Genomic DNA, 17,000 nt, shown 5'->3' with positions numbered 1-17,000 from the left:
TGAATAAGCTGAGGTGGCTGCATTCAAGAATCTGGAGACTGCATGCAGACTTTGAGTTATACTTTTGATATAGGCTAATTATAGTCAATTCTGATAAATGTTTTCTCTTTCACCTTTAAGTTTAATTAAACAAGAAACTGTTAACTGTTTTAGAGATTATGAATACACTAATTTTCTTACAGTTATTGGACACATACAAAGGATCAGTGGAAATAGAAGATTGGGATAATTATAAATTACTTCTGTAGATCTTGAACTTGTCATTACCAACTTGTGTTGGCAGATTTCTTCTGGTGCCTTTACTGGCTTGGGTCCAAATATTAAAAGTCTGTATCTGGAGAAAAATAGAATGTACAATTTACCTAATTTACATGGCTTCAGTGCTCTGGAGGTAATCAACTTGAATGATATCCCTTTTTCCTGTGATTGTCGTCTTCTCTCATTACGCAAGTAAGTCATTAATTCCCATTATTCATCTTCTAAAATAGAAGTTTTGTCCCTTATAGGCTGGAATGAGGAAAAGATATTAATGACACCTATTAACACTTTCATACAGAATCAACTAAATGGTAATTAATATGTATTATTCAAGACTGTATTGACACAAAACCACACAAGTGCCTGGTGATCAGATCTCTGTTAAATAGATTATTTTTCTAAAATCAATCACTTTTTGAAAGTAGAGGTGGGGAGGGGCTAACTGAAAAAGTTTGGAAGAATTGGATTGTGCAATTGAAGCTGCACATGATTTGAGATCTTCCCTAACGTAGTCCCTCCGATGTGTTGGCCTGCAATTTTGCAAATTTCATTCAGCCATGTTGATTAGTGATTTGCAGGCCTAGTCCCAGATCACCTGGAGGATAATCCTAAATATTCTTTTTCTTCTTAGCATCTTGATTTATCAGGAAGCCAAGAGCAATTCAGTATTGGGGCAGGTTATAAGAAAACAATGTTGACAGTATCAATTTTTCTTGTTTACATGGAATTTGAGAAACTGGACAGGGTAATCAGAGAAAAATGACCTCTAGTTTGGCCAATATATGGCACAGAAAAGAATGGCTCCATGATAAACAGAGAAGATCTTTGATGATAGATTGTGTATGTATTCAAAGGGAACAATTATAAGAACTTGGAAACTCTTTATAATTAGTATTAAAATTCTTTATTGGCCAAGTGTGAGTAATTATCATTTAGTCACAAATACTCATTTTCTGGTAAGATAATTGAGATGGGGATGGCCTCCTATTTCTAAGTACATTTGGATGACAACATCCATTTCAGTTAGGATTTGGGTCAAGCTATGGCATTAAAAGAGTTTTGTTCATCTTTTGATGATGTACCTTAGATACTGAATGAGATTAGTGCAACTATGTTAGTTATTCAGGTTCTCTAGTGACTTTTGATATTATTGTTCATGATTTATTTTTGATTCAGTTGAATTTGGATTTGGGAGAAATACAGGCCACGGAATGTTCCCTCATGGAAACATATATTGCCTCCCAAAATACTAAAAGTATATATATTTCATCAATCTAATAAATAATTTTATTGTGAATTTTAGTGATATGAATATTTGTTTTAAAATGTATATTTTAAATTTATGTTGCAAATAGTTTTGAATGTTTGTGTAGGTAGAATGGCTGGAATAAATATAATAACTGGATGGTGTAGTTCAGCATCCTTACTGTAATAGAAGACCTGGGATCGTCTACCTGGATTTTATCTCATAGCCATGAACAATGAAAACATGATTTGGGCTAGCAAAGCCAAAGAGAAGTCTCAGGATTTAAATTTAACTGACTCATCTTTCTTTTTGCAAAACGTAGATGGTGGGAGAGGAAATGGAATAGTAAATTGAACTACAGATATTCATCAATCACTTCTTTTTAGCAACTGACTTCTGATTTACTTTTCTCAGTGAAGGAATTATAAATCTTAAATGCTAAAATGTTAGCTTAGGCTAAACTTTGACTGCCAAATAGTGATTATACAAGATCATACAATTGATGGATGAACCTTCTGTTGTAAAGCTGAACAACTGTTTCACATTTTTCCTAGAAAACAGTAATTCTGTACTGAGAAAATTCTTGGAAACATCATAAACAAGCAGCATTTTTTCCTGCTCCCATTTTCACAAATTAACAATTTCTTAATATCTCAAATGTGAAACCATACAAAAAAACACCCAACCCCCCCCCCCCCCAAAAAAAAACCCCCACAAATTTTAAATTTAAATAGATGCAGGCCTGGTGACATTATTTTTTTTCTTTTTCTTTATTTTCCAGGTGGCTTGATAATCTGAATCTGAGAGTAGGGGCCACTTGTGGCTCTCCACCAAATCTATATAGCCAAAAAAGTGAAGTTTGTCACTATGTTCCAAAGTTGCCCAGGCTGGAATATCCAGAAGGCCAAACAAGCCAGCTTGATCAGGGATGGAAGTCGTATCCAAAATCAGGGATGGAAATCATTCCAAATGAGGGATGCAGGTGGAGACTTCAGGAATTAAGGAAAGCAAAAAAAGTAAAGCATGAATGAGAAGTCTCTTGATGAAAACATACTGTCAGTTTCTCATAATGATAAGAACTTTGAGAAGGAAGACCTTGATATATGCTTTTATCATTTGTTGATCTACACATTATTTGTCTAGTTACAATGATCAGTTCAGCAATGTGAAGAACAGAAAGTACATTCAAAAGTATGCATAGTATAGTTGTAATCTATGTTCAGCTTGTAGTTATATATTCAGCTAATAATTATAGGGCAGTGCAAATTGACCAGTCCATTTGGGAAGTAATATTTAAACATAGTTTACATGTTTGCTTTTAAAAAAAAAACCGATTTACAGATAAAATTGTGAAGTTTGTGCTGTATTTATATTGTTTCTGAATTGTGCCTAAATAAACTATTTGCACAAGTTCAAAGGCAGTTCTTAGAATATTGTTCTCTTTGTTGTTGCTGTTGTTAGTTGCAAAGTCATGTCCGACCCATCGCGACCCCATGGACAATGTTCCTCCAGGTCTCTACCATCTTCTAGAGTCCATTTAAGCTCACACCTACTGCTTCAGTGACTCCATCCAGCCATCTCATTCTCTGTCATCCCCTTCTTCTATTGCCCTCAATCTTTCCCAGCATTAGGCTCTTCTCCAGTGAGTCCTTCCTTCTCATTAGGTGGCCAAAGTATTTGAGTTTCAACTTCAGGATCTGGCCTTCTAAAGAGCAGTTGGGGTTGATCTCTTCTAAGACTGACTGGTTTGAACACCTTGCAGTTCAAGGGACTCGCAGGAGTCTTCTCCAGCACCATAGTTCAAAGGTCTCAATTCTTTGGCGCTCAGCCTTTCTTATGGTCCAACTTTCACAGCCATACATTGCAACTGGGAAAACCATGGCCTTGACTATACGCACTTTTGTTGGCAGGGTGATGTTTCTGCTTTTTAGTATGCTGTCTAGATTTGCCTATTAGATATGTTGGGACTACAACTACCAAAATTCCTAGCAAGCATAGAAACTAAGTCTTTGGTGTAAAAGAATGATGCTTTGGATAAATCTATGCTGCAACCAAATTTGGAATATTACCTCTAGTTCTGGTCACAACACTACAAAAATCATATTGCAAAGTTGAAATAGTAGAGGAAAAGGCAATCAACATTATCAAAGGACTAAAACACAAAGTGGGGAAACCAAAATTATGGCCACATGAAAACTCTTCCAAATAATATGAGGCCTCTTAGATGGGTTGACAGTAGCTAAGATCTCTCCATTTTGACATGGGAAATTCTCCTCCATTCAGGAAATAGAAAATACTGCCTCAACTTATGAATAAAACTCATTCAATTGTAGGATTTTAAAAGTCTTTGTAGTTATACAAATGCTTTGTACATTTTCCCAAATACTTTCAGACATTTCAGGCTTAAGGATGCAAAACGATTGACTTCTTATTTTTCCTCCTTCCACAATTAAACATAAGTCAGCTTGTTAGAATAACAATTCATTTCTTGGCATTTGTATATCAAAGCTAGGATATCACATTTCAACCAATGTTACTGGTAATATCTTCACCTTTTGAATGATACCCTCCTATTAGCATCCTTATCAGATGTAAAGTAATTCACTCCTATAGTTTGGGGTTCTTATACTGTAGATGTGCACGCTTAAACTGTCTTCTGTGTAAGATCTGGGTAAATTTGAGATTCTTGCCGATGGCTAATCTGCTCATAAGAGACCAATGCTGTGTCCTGATTTTTCAACTGTTGAAATAATAAATCAATTATTGAATCCTATCTAGCTGATACTTCTTGGGACTTTTTCACCACATAAGCCTGCCACTGAATGGGATCAGTGGATCTTTTCCCCAGAGATAGACATTGTGAACTATGTGGCCCTTTTCATATTACAGTAGTGGCCAAAATTGTGGAAACCTTTTGGGAAAAGTGTATTTTTGAGGTTTGATGGCTAATAACACCACTTTTTTTTTAATAGTACCATAAAATTATATATCAATGGAAAGATAATTTAATCAAAAATTTAATGTAACAAAGTTTGTTCAATTATCTGTACTATATTCTATGAAAAGTTATAGCCAAATAACCAGAAAAAGGAAGCACAACTTGCTTAGGTTGATATCAGGTAGCTTTCCTTCATCTGATTGTAGCCAATGAGCATGAGTGTTTAGAGAGCCAATCAGGTGTCATCTTGTTTTGGCCATGAGCCAATCAGATCACAGTAGGATTCAGTTATTGATGTCATGTATTGAAGCTGAGAGGAGGACATTTGTCAGTGTGTTATGTGATCGCTATCAAGTTGGTTGGGGTTTTTTGTGTTCTTTCATTTAGTGAGCTTGTAAAATGTAATAAAATTAAAAGTAATGGTGCAAAGAGTTGACTGGTTGCCCAGAAAGCGATGTAAAATAGTATTATTAAGTGAACAAGGCTACAGTTATAAAGAAATTAGAATAAAAATTGGTGGAAACTTAACCAAAGGTGGCATTTCTACTGTATACTTTTCCCAAAAGGTTTCCACAATTTTGGCCACCAAAGGTGGCATTTCTACTGTATACTTTTCCCAAAAGGTTTCCACAATTTTGGCCACTACTGTAAATATGCATTGTTCTAAAAATACCCTTTCATAATAAGGCACTGAGATCCTCAGCTTTCTTACCCATTTTCCTGATCTCTCATTTATTTTAGCAGAAAAAAATTCTTGGGTACCAGCCCAATAACTTGCTTTGTGAGGCAACCCACTGTTGACTGAAATAGCGATGACTACTATGGTCAGGCAAATTACAAATGCTCTATGTAACATGTCACGGCCTTTCCACAGAGTTTTATAATGCAGAAATTCACCCACAGTAGTATTCAGAGCATCACTGTAAACCTGCCTTTTTGCATGATGGGATAGAACATATATTATTATAATTGTTTCATAGGCTGACTGTATCACATGAAAAGCTAGAGTACAGACCAAAGAGGCCAGCACTTCACCTTCCTTGATTCCTGAAGGACTGTGCAGAACCATTGATATTGATGCTGCTTGAACCTCTAGTCCACATCCTCATCTTTTAAGCAGCTAATGAGCACTGGGCTCACTGTACCTTCAGTTTTTATGACCCCATCTTTTAAGCAGGCAATTGCAATAGAGTTTGCAATTGCTGGTTCCTTAACTCCATCCTTTAAGTAGCGAAGTGTATCAAGGCTTGTTGCAGTTTCTACATCCATGCTGCCATCCTGGTCATCTGCTATAGGGCTTTCTGGGGACTCTGGTTCCATGCCTTCATCCTTTAGGCAACCGATTATCGTAGAGTGTGCTGGAGCTTCTTGATCCGTGTCCTCATCCTTCACTGGTGCTGAATGGTGTGGAGTTTCAAGCCTCACCTTTGGGTCTTCAAGCATTTCTTCTTTCACTTGCACAGCAACAAAGGCTAGGAAACACAGGAAAAGGCTATGTTCAACTACAGAATGAAAATCTAAAAGGTCAGCAAAATGCTAGTGATAACCTATATTCCTAAAAAGAATAGTCGCTGGATAAGGAAACAATGGATAGGGAAAAGTAAAAATCAAACAAAAATATTTCTAGAGTCACATGTTATTGTTTTTTTTAACAATTTATCCAGAGAAACAAAATTACAGATCATGCCATGAGATAACTCCCCACAGGATTTCAATATTTTCTTCATCAAGTTTTAGCAAGCTACTGCTTTTAAAGTAAAAATGATTATTTTCAATTTCTACATTGAAAATTATTTTTCACAATTGTATTTTTGCAACAGTGCAGGTTTCAAAATTGTCTACATATCAGGAAAATCAAGGTAAATCTTCAAGGTGAAGACATTTTAAAGTTATTATTGACAGTCATAAAACAAATCACCATTGATTGCACCTGATTTTATGACCTCTTTTGTAGTGCTCATTAAGTGAATGCCATAGTCATTAAACTAACATTCTTTACTATGGGGCATTTTTTTGCGGGCAACTGGAAGTAAACACCAGTTTCTGACAAAAATGTTGTAAATCACGGTCATGTGACTGCAGGGAACTGCAAATGACTATAAATGTGGGTTGGTTGCTGAGCACCCAAAATGCAGTCAAATGATCACTGGGGCGGGATGAATATCATAACTTTGAATCCAGGCTGTAAGTCCTATTTTCAGGGTCTGTAGTAATTTTGAACAGTCACTAAGTGACCGATCATAAGTTGAGAACTATCTATACTAGCTCTTACAAGTTACATTGCAAACCTGTCCATGAAAACCTTCCCAAACTCCCTGCAGTTCAGCAAGTTAAAATGTGTATGTTAGTAATTGTCTTAAGACTATGCTCTTCCTGTTCATGTTTACAAATTGGAGAACTTAAGCACTATATCCTTTTTCTTACTTTCAGGCAGTAGTTTTGAAGAAGTCTTGGATTTAGCCTGCATTGCCTCAGTTTTTGAAACAGTTGGTTTTCCCTCCTTTGATTTTGAAGTAGGCAGCTTTTTGATAGCTTTTGTTTCTTCCTTTGTTTTTGGAGTGATCACTTTCTTAGCTGCCTCCTTGATGGAACGCGATTTAGCAGTCATCTTTTTTCCTTAGCAAATTGAATAAAAACAGTCATATATCCACTCACAATTCTGCCAAAGACCTCATCGCAGCTAACTTGTATCAGGGCTGCACAATTGTCAACAAGCAGGGGTACTTGGATCAATGTTTTTTCTTTAAAACATCTGGACATAAAACATGGTTGTTTTTCATGGCTAAGTAATCTACAAATGCAGCTGAAATGATACAGGTAAGATCCTGGTTGATTACCTCAAAAAGGATTAATAAACTAAACTCAGCTATGAGACAAATGAAGCAGGTGTACTAAGCTAACATATGTCCAAACTAATCACATTGATACAAATCTTATTAAAGGTCATTTTAAAATAATAATTACTAGAAACTGACACATATATTTAATGCATCTACCTAGGTTACTCAACAGAAGCATAAATATTATCAACTGCCTTGAAGACATCTATGAACATTTGGATAGAAAGTCCCTCCAACTTGTTTGTTCGTTCATTACATTTCTATGCTGTCCATCTCCCCTACAAGGTGACACTGGGTGGCCTAGTTAAAAAATACTTCTTCAGTGGGAGCACGTTGAAGCTTTAAATATGTAAAACTACTGGTCCATTATAATAGTAAAATAGTAGTCATCGTTTATACTTATAAGGGCCCTGACCCAATCTGTGGCATCTACAGCTATAAGAAATAAGGTTCTTTTTTCTAGATATCATTCCCAGATAGATTTTGTATGCTGATGGGGAGGGATAGAGACAAGTTAATTAGTTACCCATGACATACCATAGGATACACATGCTACAAGGTGCAAGCAAAGACCATCAGAAAATTAAAGCATGAAAGAGTCATATTAAAGTATCCTGTGATGTTCTGTAAATGTTATCAGACTGGCAGAGAAAAGTTTGATAATTTTATGCTCATTGATATGTGGTTATTAAGCAATTAGCAGGCTGCTACAGACCAAAGATGCTTTCGCAATCTTGAATGCATATTTCCCATCTAACCAAGCGACACGTAATTAGTATCAATTTAGCATCAAAGTTTTTGCAGGTCTCAATTAATATATAATTTGATATTATCTGTCAAATAGCAAAGCTGCTAACACAACTGTAGTGGAAGGGATAAATTATTATGTCAGGGAGATTGCAGATTCTCCCAAAAAAGGAAAACAGGCAATTTGTGGCTTAAACATTTCTCAATCTAATTACAAAAAGAATCCTGATGAACAACATAAGAAAATGCTTTGCACCAAGTCTGACATTTAGTTCAGAATCAGCAGTGGGCATCACAACTGCTTTGTGCCCAGTCCATTGCTCACCTCTACCACCAGTTCCTCTGAGTCCTGGACTGGGTGAATCCATATAACTTGGGGATCTTTTTGGTACTGGTATCTCCCAGACTGTGATCCTTATTCCCCATGTGGCCTTTTAGCTTTGGCTCTTTTTAAGTGCTTTGACTTGACTTGCTTGCAGTTGCTGAATTTGCCATCAATTTCAGCATAGTGCTTCTGTAGCTTGCACTGCCTATTACTCTACAGCAGTTCCTTTTCTTCTCATATATGAGTATTTCTGGGCTTGAAAATCCCTCTTGTCTTTTAATGGACACTGGACTTTAATGCATATCCCTTTTCCTCTTTAGTTTATTAAACCAAGGGTTTACTATAATTACAAAGCATTGTATTCCAGATCCAGCTAAGTACTCCCTGATGTTGCAATGAGTATCACACAGAGAGAAATTGACCCAGGCAAACATTCCACCGTATTTATCTTGGCGTAGATTCTTGTTTTTCCTTTCAGACTCTGCTCTATTCAGCAGAACAAATAAACAAATTCTGCCTTGTTATTAGAATGAAACAGAGATAGTGAAAGTGCTTCTTACTTTTCTTTCCATATGGTTTTCGCTTCCTCTTTGAAACCTCCTTGGCAAATGCAGGCGATTCAGGTTCTATTATCAAGAGAAGAAGAAGTCTAGAATGATATGTTGTACAGGATGCAACATACAACATATAAAAGTAAAAAAAAAAGAATTTGGAAGGAGGCAAGGATGATCAAACCCTGTTAAAAATTAGTTAAAAAGGCGAAAGGAGGGGTCTCAAGGTGTAACCAGCCCCATGGCTGCATATTCATCTGGTCTTCCCATGTGAAGCTGCAGAGCCATGTTTTAACTCCTTTGTGGAAGGCCAGGAGAGTGGATATCTGCCTCACCTCTGGAGGTAGCATATTCATCAGGGTGATAGCAATGGCAGAAAAGGATCTCCTCCGAGAGCCCACCAGTTGGAATTCTTTAACTGATGGGATCTGCAACATACTTTTCCTCTCTGACTGAATGGAATGGGCAAATGTAAAGGAATGAAGACAATTCCATAGGTAGCCTGGCTCCATATCATGTAGGCCTTTGTATGTCACAACCACTACTTTGAATTGGACCCGGAAGCAGACTGGCACCCAATACAGTTTGCGGAGCAAAGGTGTTACCCTTCTTTGGATACCTAGAATTGCTCATGTGGCTGTATTCTGCACCAGTTGAAGTTCTGGATATTTTTCAAGGATAGCCCCCTGTAAAGTGCATTGCAATAGTCCAGACAGGAGATGACAAGGTCATAAGTGACTAAACAGAGAGTCTCCCTATCCAGGAAAGGGCGTAACTGATGCATAACATGAAATTGAGCAAAGACCCTCCTCACCACAGCTGCAACCTGCTCTTTGAGCAAAAGCCATGAGTCAAGAAGAGCCCCCAAATTACTCAACTGGTCTGTCTGGGATAATACAACCCAATTCAAGATCAAAGATGATAAATTCCTGGATACAGAGGGGCCCACCCACAGCTACTCTGCAATACTAGGGTTCAGCTGAAGTCTACTGTTCCCCATCTAAGCCCCCACAGCTTCCAGGCACAGTTTCACTCACTTCATCCAGGATGAAGATATATAACTGGGTATGATCAGCATACTAGTGATATCTCATCCTGTGGCAATGGAGGATCTCACCAAGTGGTTTCATGTAGATGTTAAAAAAGAGCAAAGACGGCACTGAGATTTGTAGCACCTCACAGGGCAGGAGCTCTCCCTCTCCATGTCAATACCAATTGGGACTGGCCTCGGAGGAAGGAGATGAATTGGAACAAAACTGTGCCACCCACCCCCAATTCTCTATGTTAGCCCAAAAGGATACCATGGTCAATGGTATCAGAAGCTGCCAAGAGGTCAAGAAGAGGGTGGATAAATGCACCACCTCCATCTTGCTCCTGCCAGAGATCATTCATGAGTGGAACCCAACGCTGTTTTTGCTCCATATCCACAATGAAACCTGACTGAAAAGGGTCCAGTAATCTATTTCTTCCATGATCCTCTGGAGTTGCAATGCCACCACTTTCTCAACCAACTTCCCTAAAAAGGGGAGGTGGGAGATTGATTAAAGTTGTCCAGAATGGTAGGGTCCAATGATGGCTTCTTGAGTAGGGGCATACCAGTGGCTCTTTAAAAGAAACTTGAAACACTCTCCCCGAACAAGGATGAATTCACCATTGCTTGGACCCATCCACATGACACCCACTGGGCAGCCTTAATCAGCTAAGAGGGGTATGGATCCAATGCACAGGTGGTGGCGTTTACATTTCGTAGGGAGCCTATCTACTTTCTCAAATCCAACAAAATCAAGCCATTTCCAGATAACTGGGTAATTCTACTCTCCTGGCATCTCTACAGGACTTGCACTATGCTTGGTATCCAATTGGGAACAAATCTGACTGTTTTTATCCTCCGGGAAAATCCCTCCATATGGCCCTATAGATGGGCCTCAGTACTTCCCTTCCCAAGGAGAATCCAGGTGACTCTAAACAGGACCATTGGGCAATATTCTGTGGATGCAATAAGCATGGAGAAGTATTTATAGAAAATAGTGAACAGTCCAAGGAAAATGACATAAAAGTCAGCAGTTTCATTAAATTACCATTTGAGCATCAGGGTGCAGAAGCACACATCACTCTCAACCCCTTTTGTAGTCCAATCCTAATCCATTGTATTTTTCTACAAACATTGCTTAAATTTAAAAACTATGCACAAAATTCTCCCACTTTCTCGAATGTGGAGAATGCCAATTTCTTTAACAGGTACGTACTTGCATTTAGCTTATTTTAGATGGGAAATTTAGTAATTCATGAAAATTGATGTCCAGGTAAACAGCTTGTAAGGAATCAAAGAAAAATGTAAGATTCAGCAGGATTAATCCCTGCCGATTTTACAGGAGAGCCCCATATTGAACTGTTACCTGGAAGCCCAAGAACCATGAGGGTCTACCACTCTACCTGTAGGACATGACACCATCCTATTTGGATGCACAGTGGTAACGAATGGCATACCAAAGTAAATAATTTTTTAAAAAAAAAATATGTTCACATATTTTAGGCACATCCTCTCTGCTTTCTCCTTGCATTTGGAGGAAATAAGATAGAGTAAGAAAATTAACCCTGATGGAAATATGCAAGGTTCACCAAAGCAATATGTGTGTGTATTTGTGTGTGAAGCATATTTTAAATCCACAACAGATAATATCCAGAAGCAGCTCAAGCAGACATGTCCCTTATTCGATGGAACATAAGAAGGTGATAGAGGTAGAGCCCAGACTTCCCAAGGTTCTATTAATATTGACAATCACAGTAAAAGTCGTTTTAGTCTCCTTGGAGTTGATTTCTTGGTCTGGTTTACCTAGTTGAGCTGACACAAGATGACTGAAGGTGAAACAGGCACCTTCCCTTCAGCAGAATGTCTGGACAGCCTCCTGGCCCTACTCTATGTGCCCTACTCTACTCTCCCCACTGGGGAGAGAGCACACTGCCATTTTTATTGTGTTTGGAAACTGACACTGAAGAAGAGAATTCAAAGCACTGGCAGTACATGGGAGAATAGGGACGGTGCAGCAGAGTTTATGGATTAAAATGGCATATGCTAGGGATCCATCCCACTCCAAAGGGAGGTCCTATTAAAATGACTGCCAGCACCAGCTCCTCTTAAACTACCTCTTTAGCCCTCACTATGGTTCAAAGCTTTTACATAGAGTAAGAACATGGTTTGGGTTGGGCTGAAACTTTTCTTTCTCATCCAGTAGTGCAACTGTTTATTTTTCTCACCTGGAGTCACTGGTGGCTGCAGCTGGTAACCTATCAGTTCACACCAACCCACAGGATAGATATCTGGTGATTCACAATCTACCCACTGGTCATATTCACTGTCCCAGCCATCAAAGTGAATTCTGAGGACCCGATGGACTATCCTTTTTACTGTTGCCACACAGATAAGTCTTGGTTCCATCAGGTCTACTGCTTCTATTTTAGCACCCACTTTGAAGCCATGATTTGGACAATCCTAAAAAGATAAAGCAAATGCATAATACATGTTATACCTTCTTTAAATCTGGCAATCTAAACCCTTGTAAAAATGTTTCTATATTAAATTTTATTGTGAACATTTATCAACAGGTTTGGAAAGTATAAAATGGTCTAGGCACAAAATATTCAATGCATCAAAGAAATAATTAAAATGCTAACATAGGCATGCACTAATTCCAGAACCCAAATTAAAACAGGAAACTTTTGGATCACGAAGAAGTTGTATCTGTCTAGATCCTATAGATGCTCATTCTAAGAAGAATGTGAATTATATTTTGTATTTAATTGGTTACTATTGATTTCACAGTTTTTTTCACAAGGGCTGGTACTGTGAATAAAAATGGAAGCCAGCATGAAGACAAGGAGAAGTGGGATGAGGAGATGGGATGTTACACAAATGCTTCCATTAGACATTATCTGTGATTTATAAGAACAGAGACTGATTTGGGATGATACTAATGTTTTTATCATCTTGCCTGTGAATATAGTACTCACCACATTGAAAAGACGTGCTGGTGCAGATTTTGACTTAGTCTTGTCTAGATAGCTTGCCCAACTGAAGATCTTAGCATCATATCCTAAAATATGAAATTGGGAGTTTTCTGACATGAAAAAGAGGAAGGAAAAACTAACACCACCAAAAACAGAATAAGGTGGACATTATCAGAAGACATAGTGGTGACCTTCAAGATCAATGCCTCATCTTCATAGGTATGATGGGACAAAAACGCTCCACATATAATCTATAGGAACACAGCACAATTTTTTTTTTTAAAAAAAATACAAATTAGCAATAATAATTGTGAACATTATTATATGGAGCCCCAAGATTCAGGACTTTAACATCTTTAGTTCTGGAACAGGTGGCACTGCCCCAGACAGATCGGTCCGCAACTTGAGGCTTCTCCTGGACTCACGAATCCTGTTCAAAGAGCAGGTGGCAGTCACAGCTAGAAGAGCTTTTGTACAACTTCAGATTGTGCACTGGTTGTGGCCTCACCTGTATCAGGAATCCCTGCACTCAGTCATTCAATCCCTAGTCATCTCGCATTTTGACTACTGCAATGCGCACTACATGAGGCTACCCTTGAATAGCATTCGGAAGCTACAGCTGGTGCAGAGTGTGGTGGCATGAGCAATTTTGAGGGCCCCAAGAGTGGCCCATTTAACACCATTGCTTCACAAGCTGCACTGGTTGCTGGTTTGCTTCTGGGTGCAATTCAAGCCCTTCGTAGCATGGGTTGAGGCTACCTGCAAGAACACCTCATCCTAATGGGATTGGCCCACCCCACCCGTGCCAGCAGAGGAGCCATGCTGCGGGCCCTATCGGCAGGGGTATTCTGGTGGATGGTGTCCCAGGAGAAAAGGCTTCTCTGCCACTGCATCTGCCCTTTGGAACATCTTGCTCCCTGGAATGAGGTAGGCTCCAGTCCTCCTGACTTTCTGCAAGAGCCAGTTGTCTTAGGGCTCCAATGAGAGGATGTGGACTGACTAATAATAGATCCCACCTTTCCCCCCCCCCTCCCGCTCATCCTACTCCCTCCTTCCCCATCCTTTAGTTAGGGTTCAATATTTATCTTTTCACTGTGTATAGGTTTTGTAATATTTTGTCTTTTTAATATTGTAAGTTACCTTGTGGTAAGATGGGCAGTCAATAAATTTAATAAAATTTTAAAAAATAAAGTAATTATTTAAAAGAGCAAAGAAAAATATTAGTTTGAACATAAACATTTGCATAACCATCTCCCCCTCCCAAGAAAATAGTGGTGAAAAAAACAACAACAGAGATTCTTCTTCAGAACATCCAGAAGACAACAAGAGGATTCTGACCAAACCTGCCCTTCCAAAAGAAAAGGACAGGAGCGCATATCATATTCTGTCTTTAATGCAAAAAGGGAAAACCCACAAATAAAGCATGAAACAGCTTTTTCCAATCTTCTGCTCTTCAAGTAACTTGGGAGTCTAACTCTGTCATGAAAAGCACTAGGTTAAGACAGGCTGGTCCAATGTGACAAGGTTTTCCCCCCAAACTATCTTGTAAAAAGGAGCTGTGCCAATTTTGCCATAAAAGCAAACTAAGAAAAAGCAAATTGGGGACCTCACCTTTTGGTGGAGTCAGCTCTATACTGTTGTTCTTACAGAAGCCAGCAGGGAAAATGGAATGCAGGGACCCATGATAGCAGAACCATTCTGAATCACTTTCGGAAGTTGTGCCATCAATGCCAAGCATAAGATAACCATCTAAAAGGACCTAAAGACATTAGATAAAGACATATTTTATGGTAGCAATTCCCAACCTCATCAAAGACAAATGAAGAAATCTGAAGCAGACATATAATAGCTTGATTTTTACGTGTGTGCCTTATATAAGCCCTACCTCAAAAATTAGTCCTAGTTAAGACCCCGCCTACTCCATCCCACCATCTGGTTGTACGAGTGAGGCAAGGCACACGCATAAAAATCAAGCTAGGGTGGGAGTGGGGTTAGGGTTACCGTAGGGCCCCTACAGCCAGGCCTCCCATGCCCCGACCCATCTCGCCTTGCGGCGGCACAAGAAACAGCAACCCCATCCAGCAGGAGGCCACTTGCAGGATGTGTGGCGCATTGTGCCAGTGCGGCCACTCGCGGCAGGATGCCACATGGCACATCACGCCAGTGCCACTATTTGCGGCTGGGTGCCACGTGGCACGTTGCGCTGGTGCTGTTCACGGCAGGACGAAGTCAGGCAGTGGCACAACAGGTGTTGGGGGCATGGGAGGCTTGGCTGTAGCAGTCCTGAGGTAAGCTGGTAAGACATCCCCCGAAAATAAAACCTAGTGCAGGGGTCTTCAAACTTGGCCCTTGTATGACTTGTGGACTTCACTCCCAGAATTCCTCAGCCAGGCATGCTGGCTGAGGAATTCTGGGAGTTGAAGTCCACAAGACATAAAAGGGCCGTTTGAAGACTTCTGACCCAGTGCCTCTTTTGGAGGCAAAAAAAATATAAGACTGGGTCTTATTTTCGGGGAAACATGGTAGGTGCTTACTATGTTATCCCATTTATTTTATAGAAATCTATTCTTTACTATTCGTCTACGGAGGAAACGAAAGAACTGAATGAAGCCTAAGCAATTACTTTAAAACCTACTTTTATACTGATTCCCTAGTTCACAAAAGAAGAAAAACTGGACTACTAAATGCTTATTAAAAGAAAAAATGTGTCTAAAAATTCACTGCAAAAACAAGGCAAACTTCTCTTGGGATGAGTTCAACAATCTCAGCACCCTTTTTTACATCCCCCCAAAGATTCCTATCTCAGATTGGTTTGGTTTACTGACTGCAGTTACACTTTGTTTACTTACACCCATCAAGGAGGAAAGTCTGGTGCACCCTAAAGTTTAAAATAACCAGATTTATATTCCATTCCTTCTATAGAAGTTATAAATTGAAAGTTTAATAATCCATCCAGAAAGAAGGCTCGAGAGCTATCAATAAAAAGCCATAGTGGAGCTAATTCATCTTTTATTCATTAAAGCATTTTTTCCCCCAGAAATGAAGAAAGCAGAAAAACCTATATGGCAACATAGAGAGGAAGGTGAATATTTCTTCTTCTTGCAGTTCTAATAAAAGGATGGCCCATGTCTGAATAAGGCTGATTAGTTAATAAAAGCTTTATCAGCAAGCACGTAATTCCTAATTCCCTCAGGGCCAAGGATAGCAAGAGGGATGTTTTTATTGCTATAGTCATACAAACTTTTGCTTCTTCACAATACCTTACAGATGGTAGCCACACAAATGTTGCCAGGATTTAGAGGGTCAATAGCTTCCAATTTCATGCCTTCCTCAAACCATCCGCCTGCTGGATAGACAGCACGTACCTTTAATAGATGGTAGGAGAGAGTGAGAAATGGGAATCAAAAATGTGAATATCTATAGGAAGGTGGTGAGATTAAGTGGATTGATTAACAATCCAATGGGGCAGAGCCTTAAGTTTTAATTGCTTTTCAGATAAAGCTTACTGATTAGCTTTGATCAAGCTTCTCCCTTATCATATTAGACGAGACTGATCATTTTAATATCACAATACAGTGCAAGAGCCTACGGCAGGCATGTCAAACTCGCGACGTCATGTGACGTCGCATGACGTATCAGGACTTTTCCCCCATTGCCGGCAATTTGGTGTGACGCATCTGGCCCGTGGGCCGGCAGTTTGACATGCCTGGCCTACAGGATAAACATGCAAAAGGCTGAATCATTTCAGCTGCAAATATATGTAAAAACACTCATCTGGTTCACAGTTTCTTTCACTCTTCATATTTCTATTTGGATTTGAAGTTGGCACATGAAAGGAAGGGCTCTTACTGAGGGTGATTAGGAAAGAATATTGCCTCTGTTCTTGAGATGTTATTATTATTATTATTATTACTTTAATTTATACCCCGCCCTTCTCCCGAAGGACTCAGGGCGGCTTACAGGCAATAAAAACGAAACTATACAATAAATATCTAAAAACAATTAAAATATATATTAAATAAGCCTGTTATTTTTAGAAAAGTTATAAAATCCCTATTAAAATCCCTATACAATCCCCCCCCTAGGCCAA

The 17,000-nt window shown here is 39.0% G+C and overlaps 1 protein-coding gene across 1 annotated transcript in view; it reads right to left on the bottom strand.

Annotated features, from left to right (window-relative positions):
- L3MBTL2 (L3MBTL histone methyl-lysine binding protein 2) overlaps window positions 1–17,000 on the bottom strand; it is a 45,656-nt gene continuing 28,656 nt past the window's right edge. Inside the window, exons 11-18 of the mRNA XM_015813598.2 lie at window positions 16,171–16,275; window positions 14,522–14,669; window positions 12,914–12,996; window positions 12,161–12,395; window positions 8,915–8,980; window positions 6,867–7,058; window positions 5,588–5,914; window positions 1–507 (exon numbers count right to left, since the gene is read on the bottom strand). Coding sequence (XP_015669084.2) covers window positions 473–507; window positions 5,588–5,914; window positions 6,867–7,058; window positions 8,915–8,980; window positions 12,161–12,395; window positions 12,914–12,996; window positions 14,522–14,669; window positions 16,171–16,275 — 1,191 coding nt within the window. The 3' untranslated portion in view covers window positions 1–472. The remainder of the gene's footprint in view (window positions 508–5,587; window positions 5,915–6,866; window positions 7,059–8,914; window positions 8,981–12,160; window positions 12,396–12,913; window positions 12,997–14,521; window positions 14,670–16,170; window positions 16,276–17,000) is intronic.

This window comes from Protobothrops mucrosquamatus, unplaced genomic scaffold (assembly GCF_001527695.2).
Source record: "Protobothrops mucrosquamatus isolate PMUCROS unplaced genomic scaffold, P.Mucros_1.0 scaffold173, whole genome shotgun sequence".
NCBI classification, from domain to species: Eukaryota; Metazoa; Chordata; class Lepidosauria; order Squamata; family Viperidae; genus Protobothrops; species Protobothrops mucrosquamatus.
The sequence above is the reverse complement of the archived record's forward strand: the minus strand, read 5'-3'. Positions and strand labels throughout refer to the sequence as shown.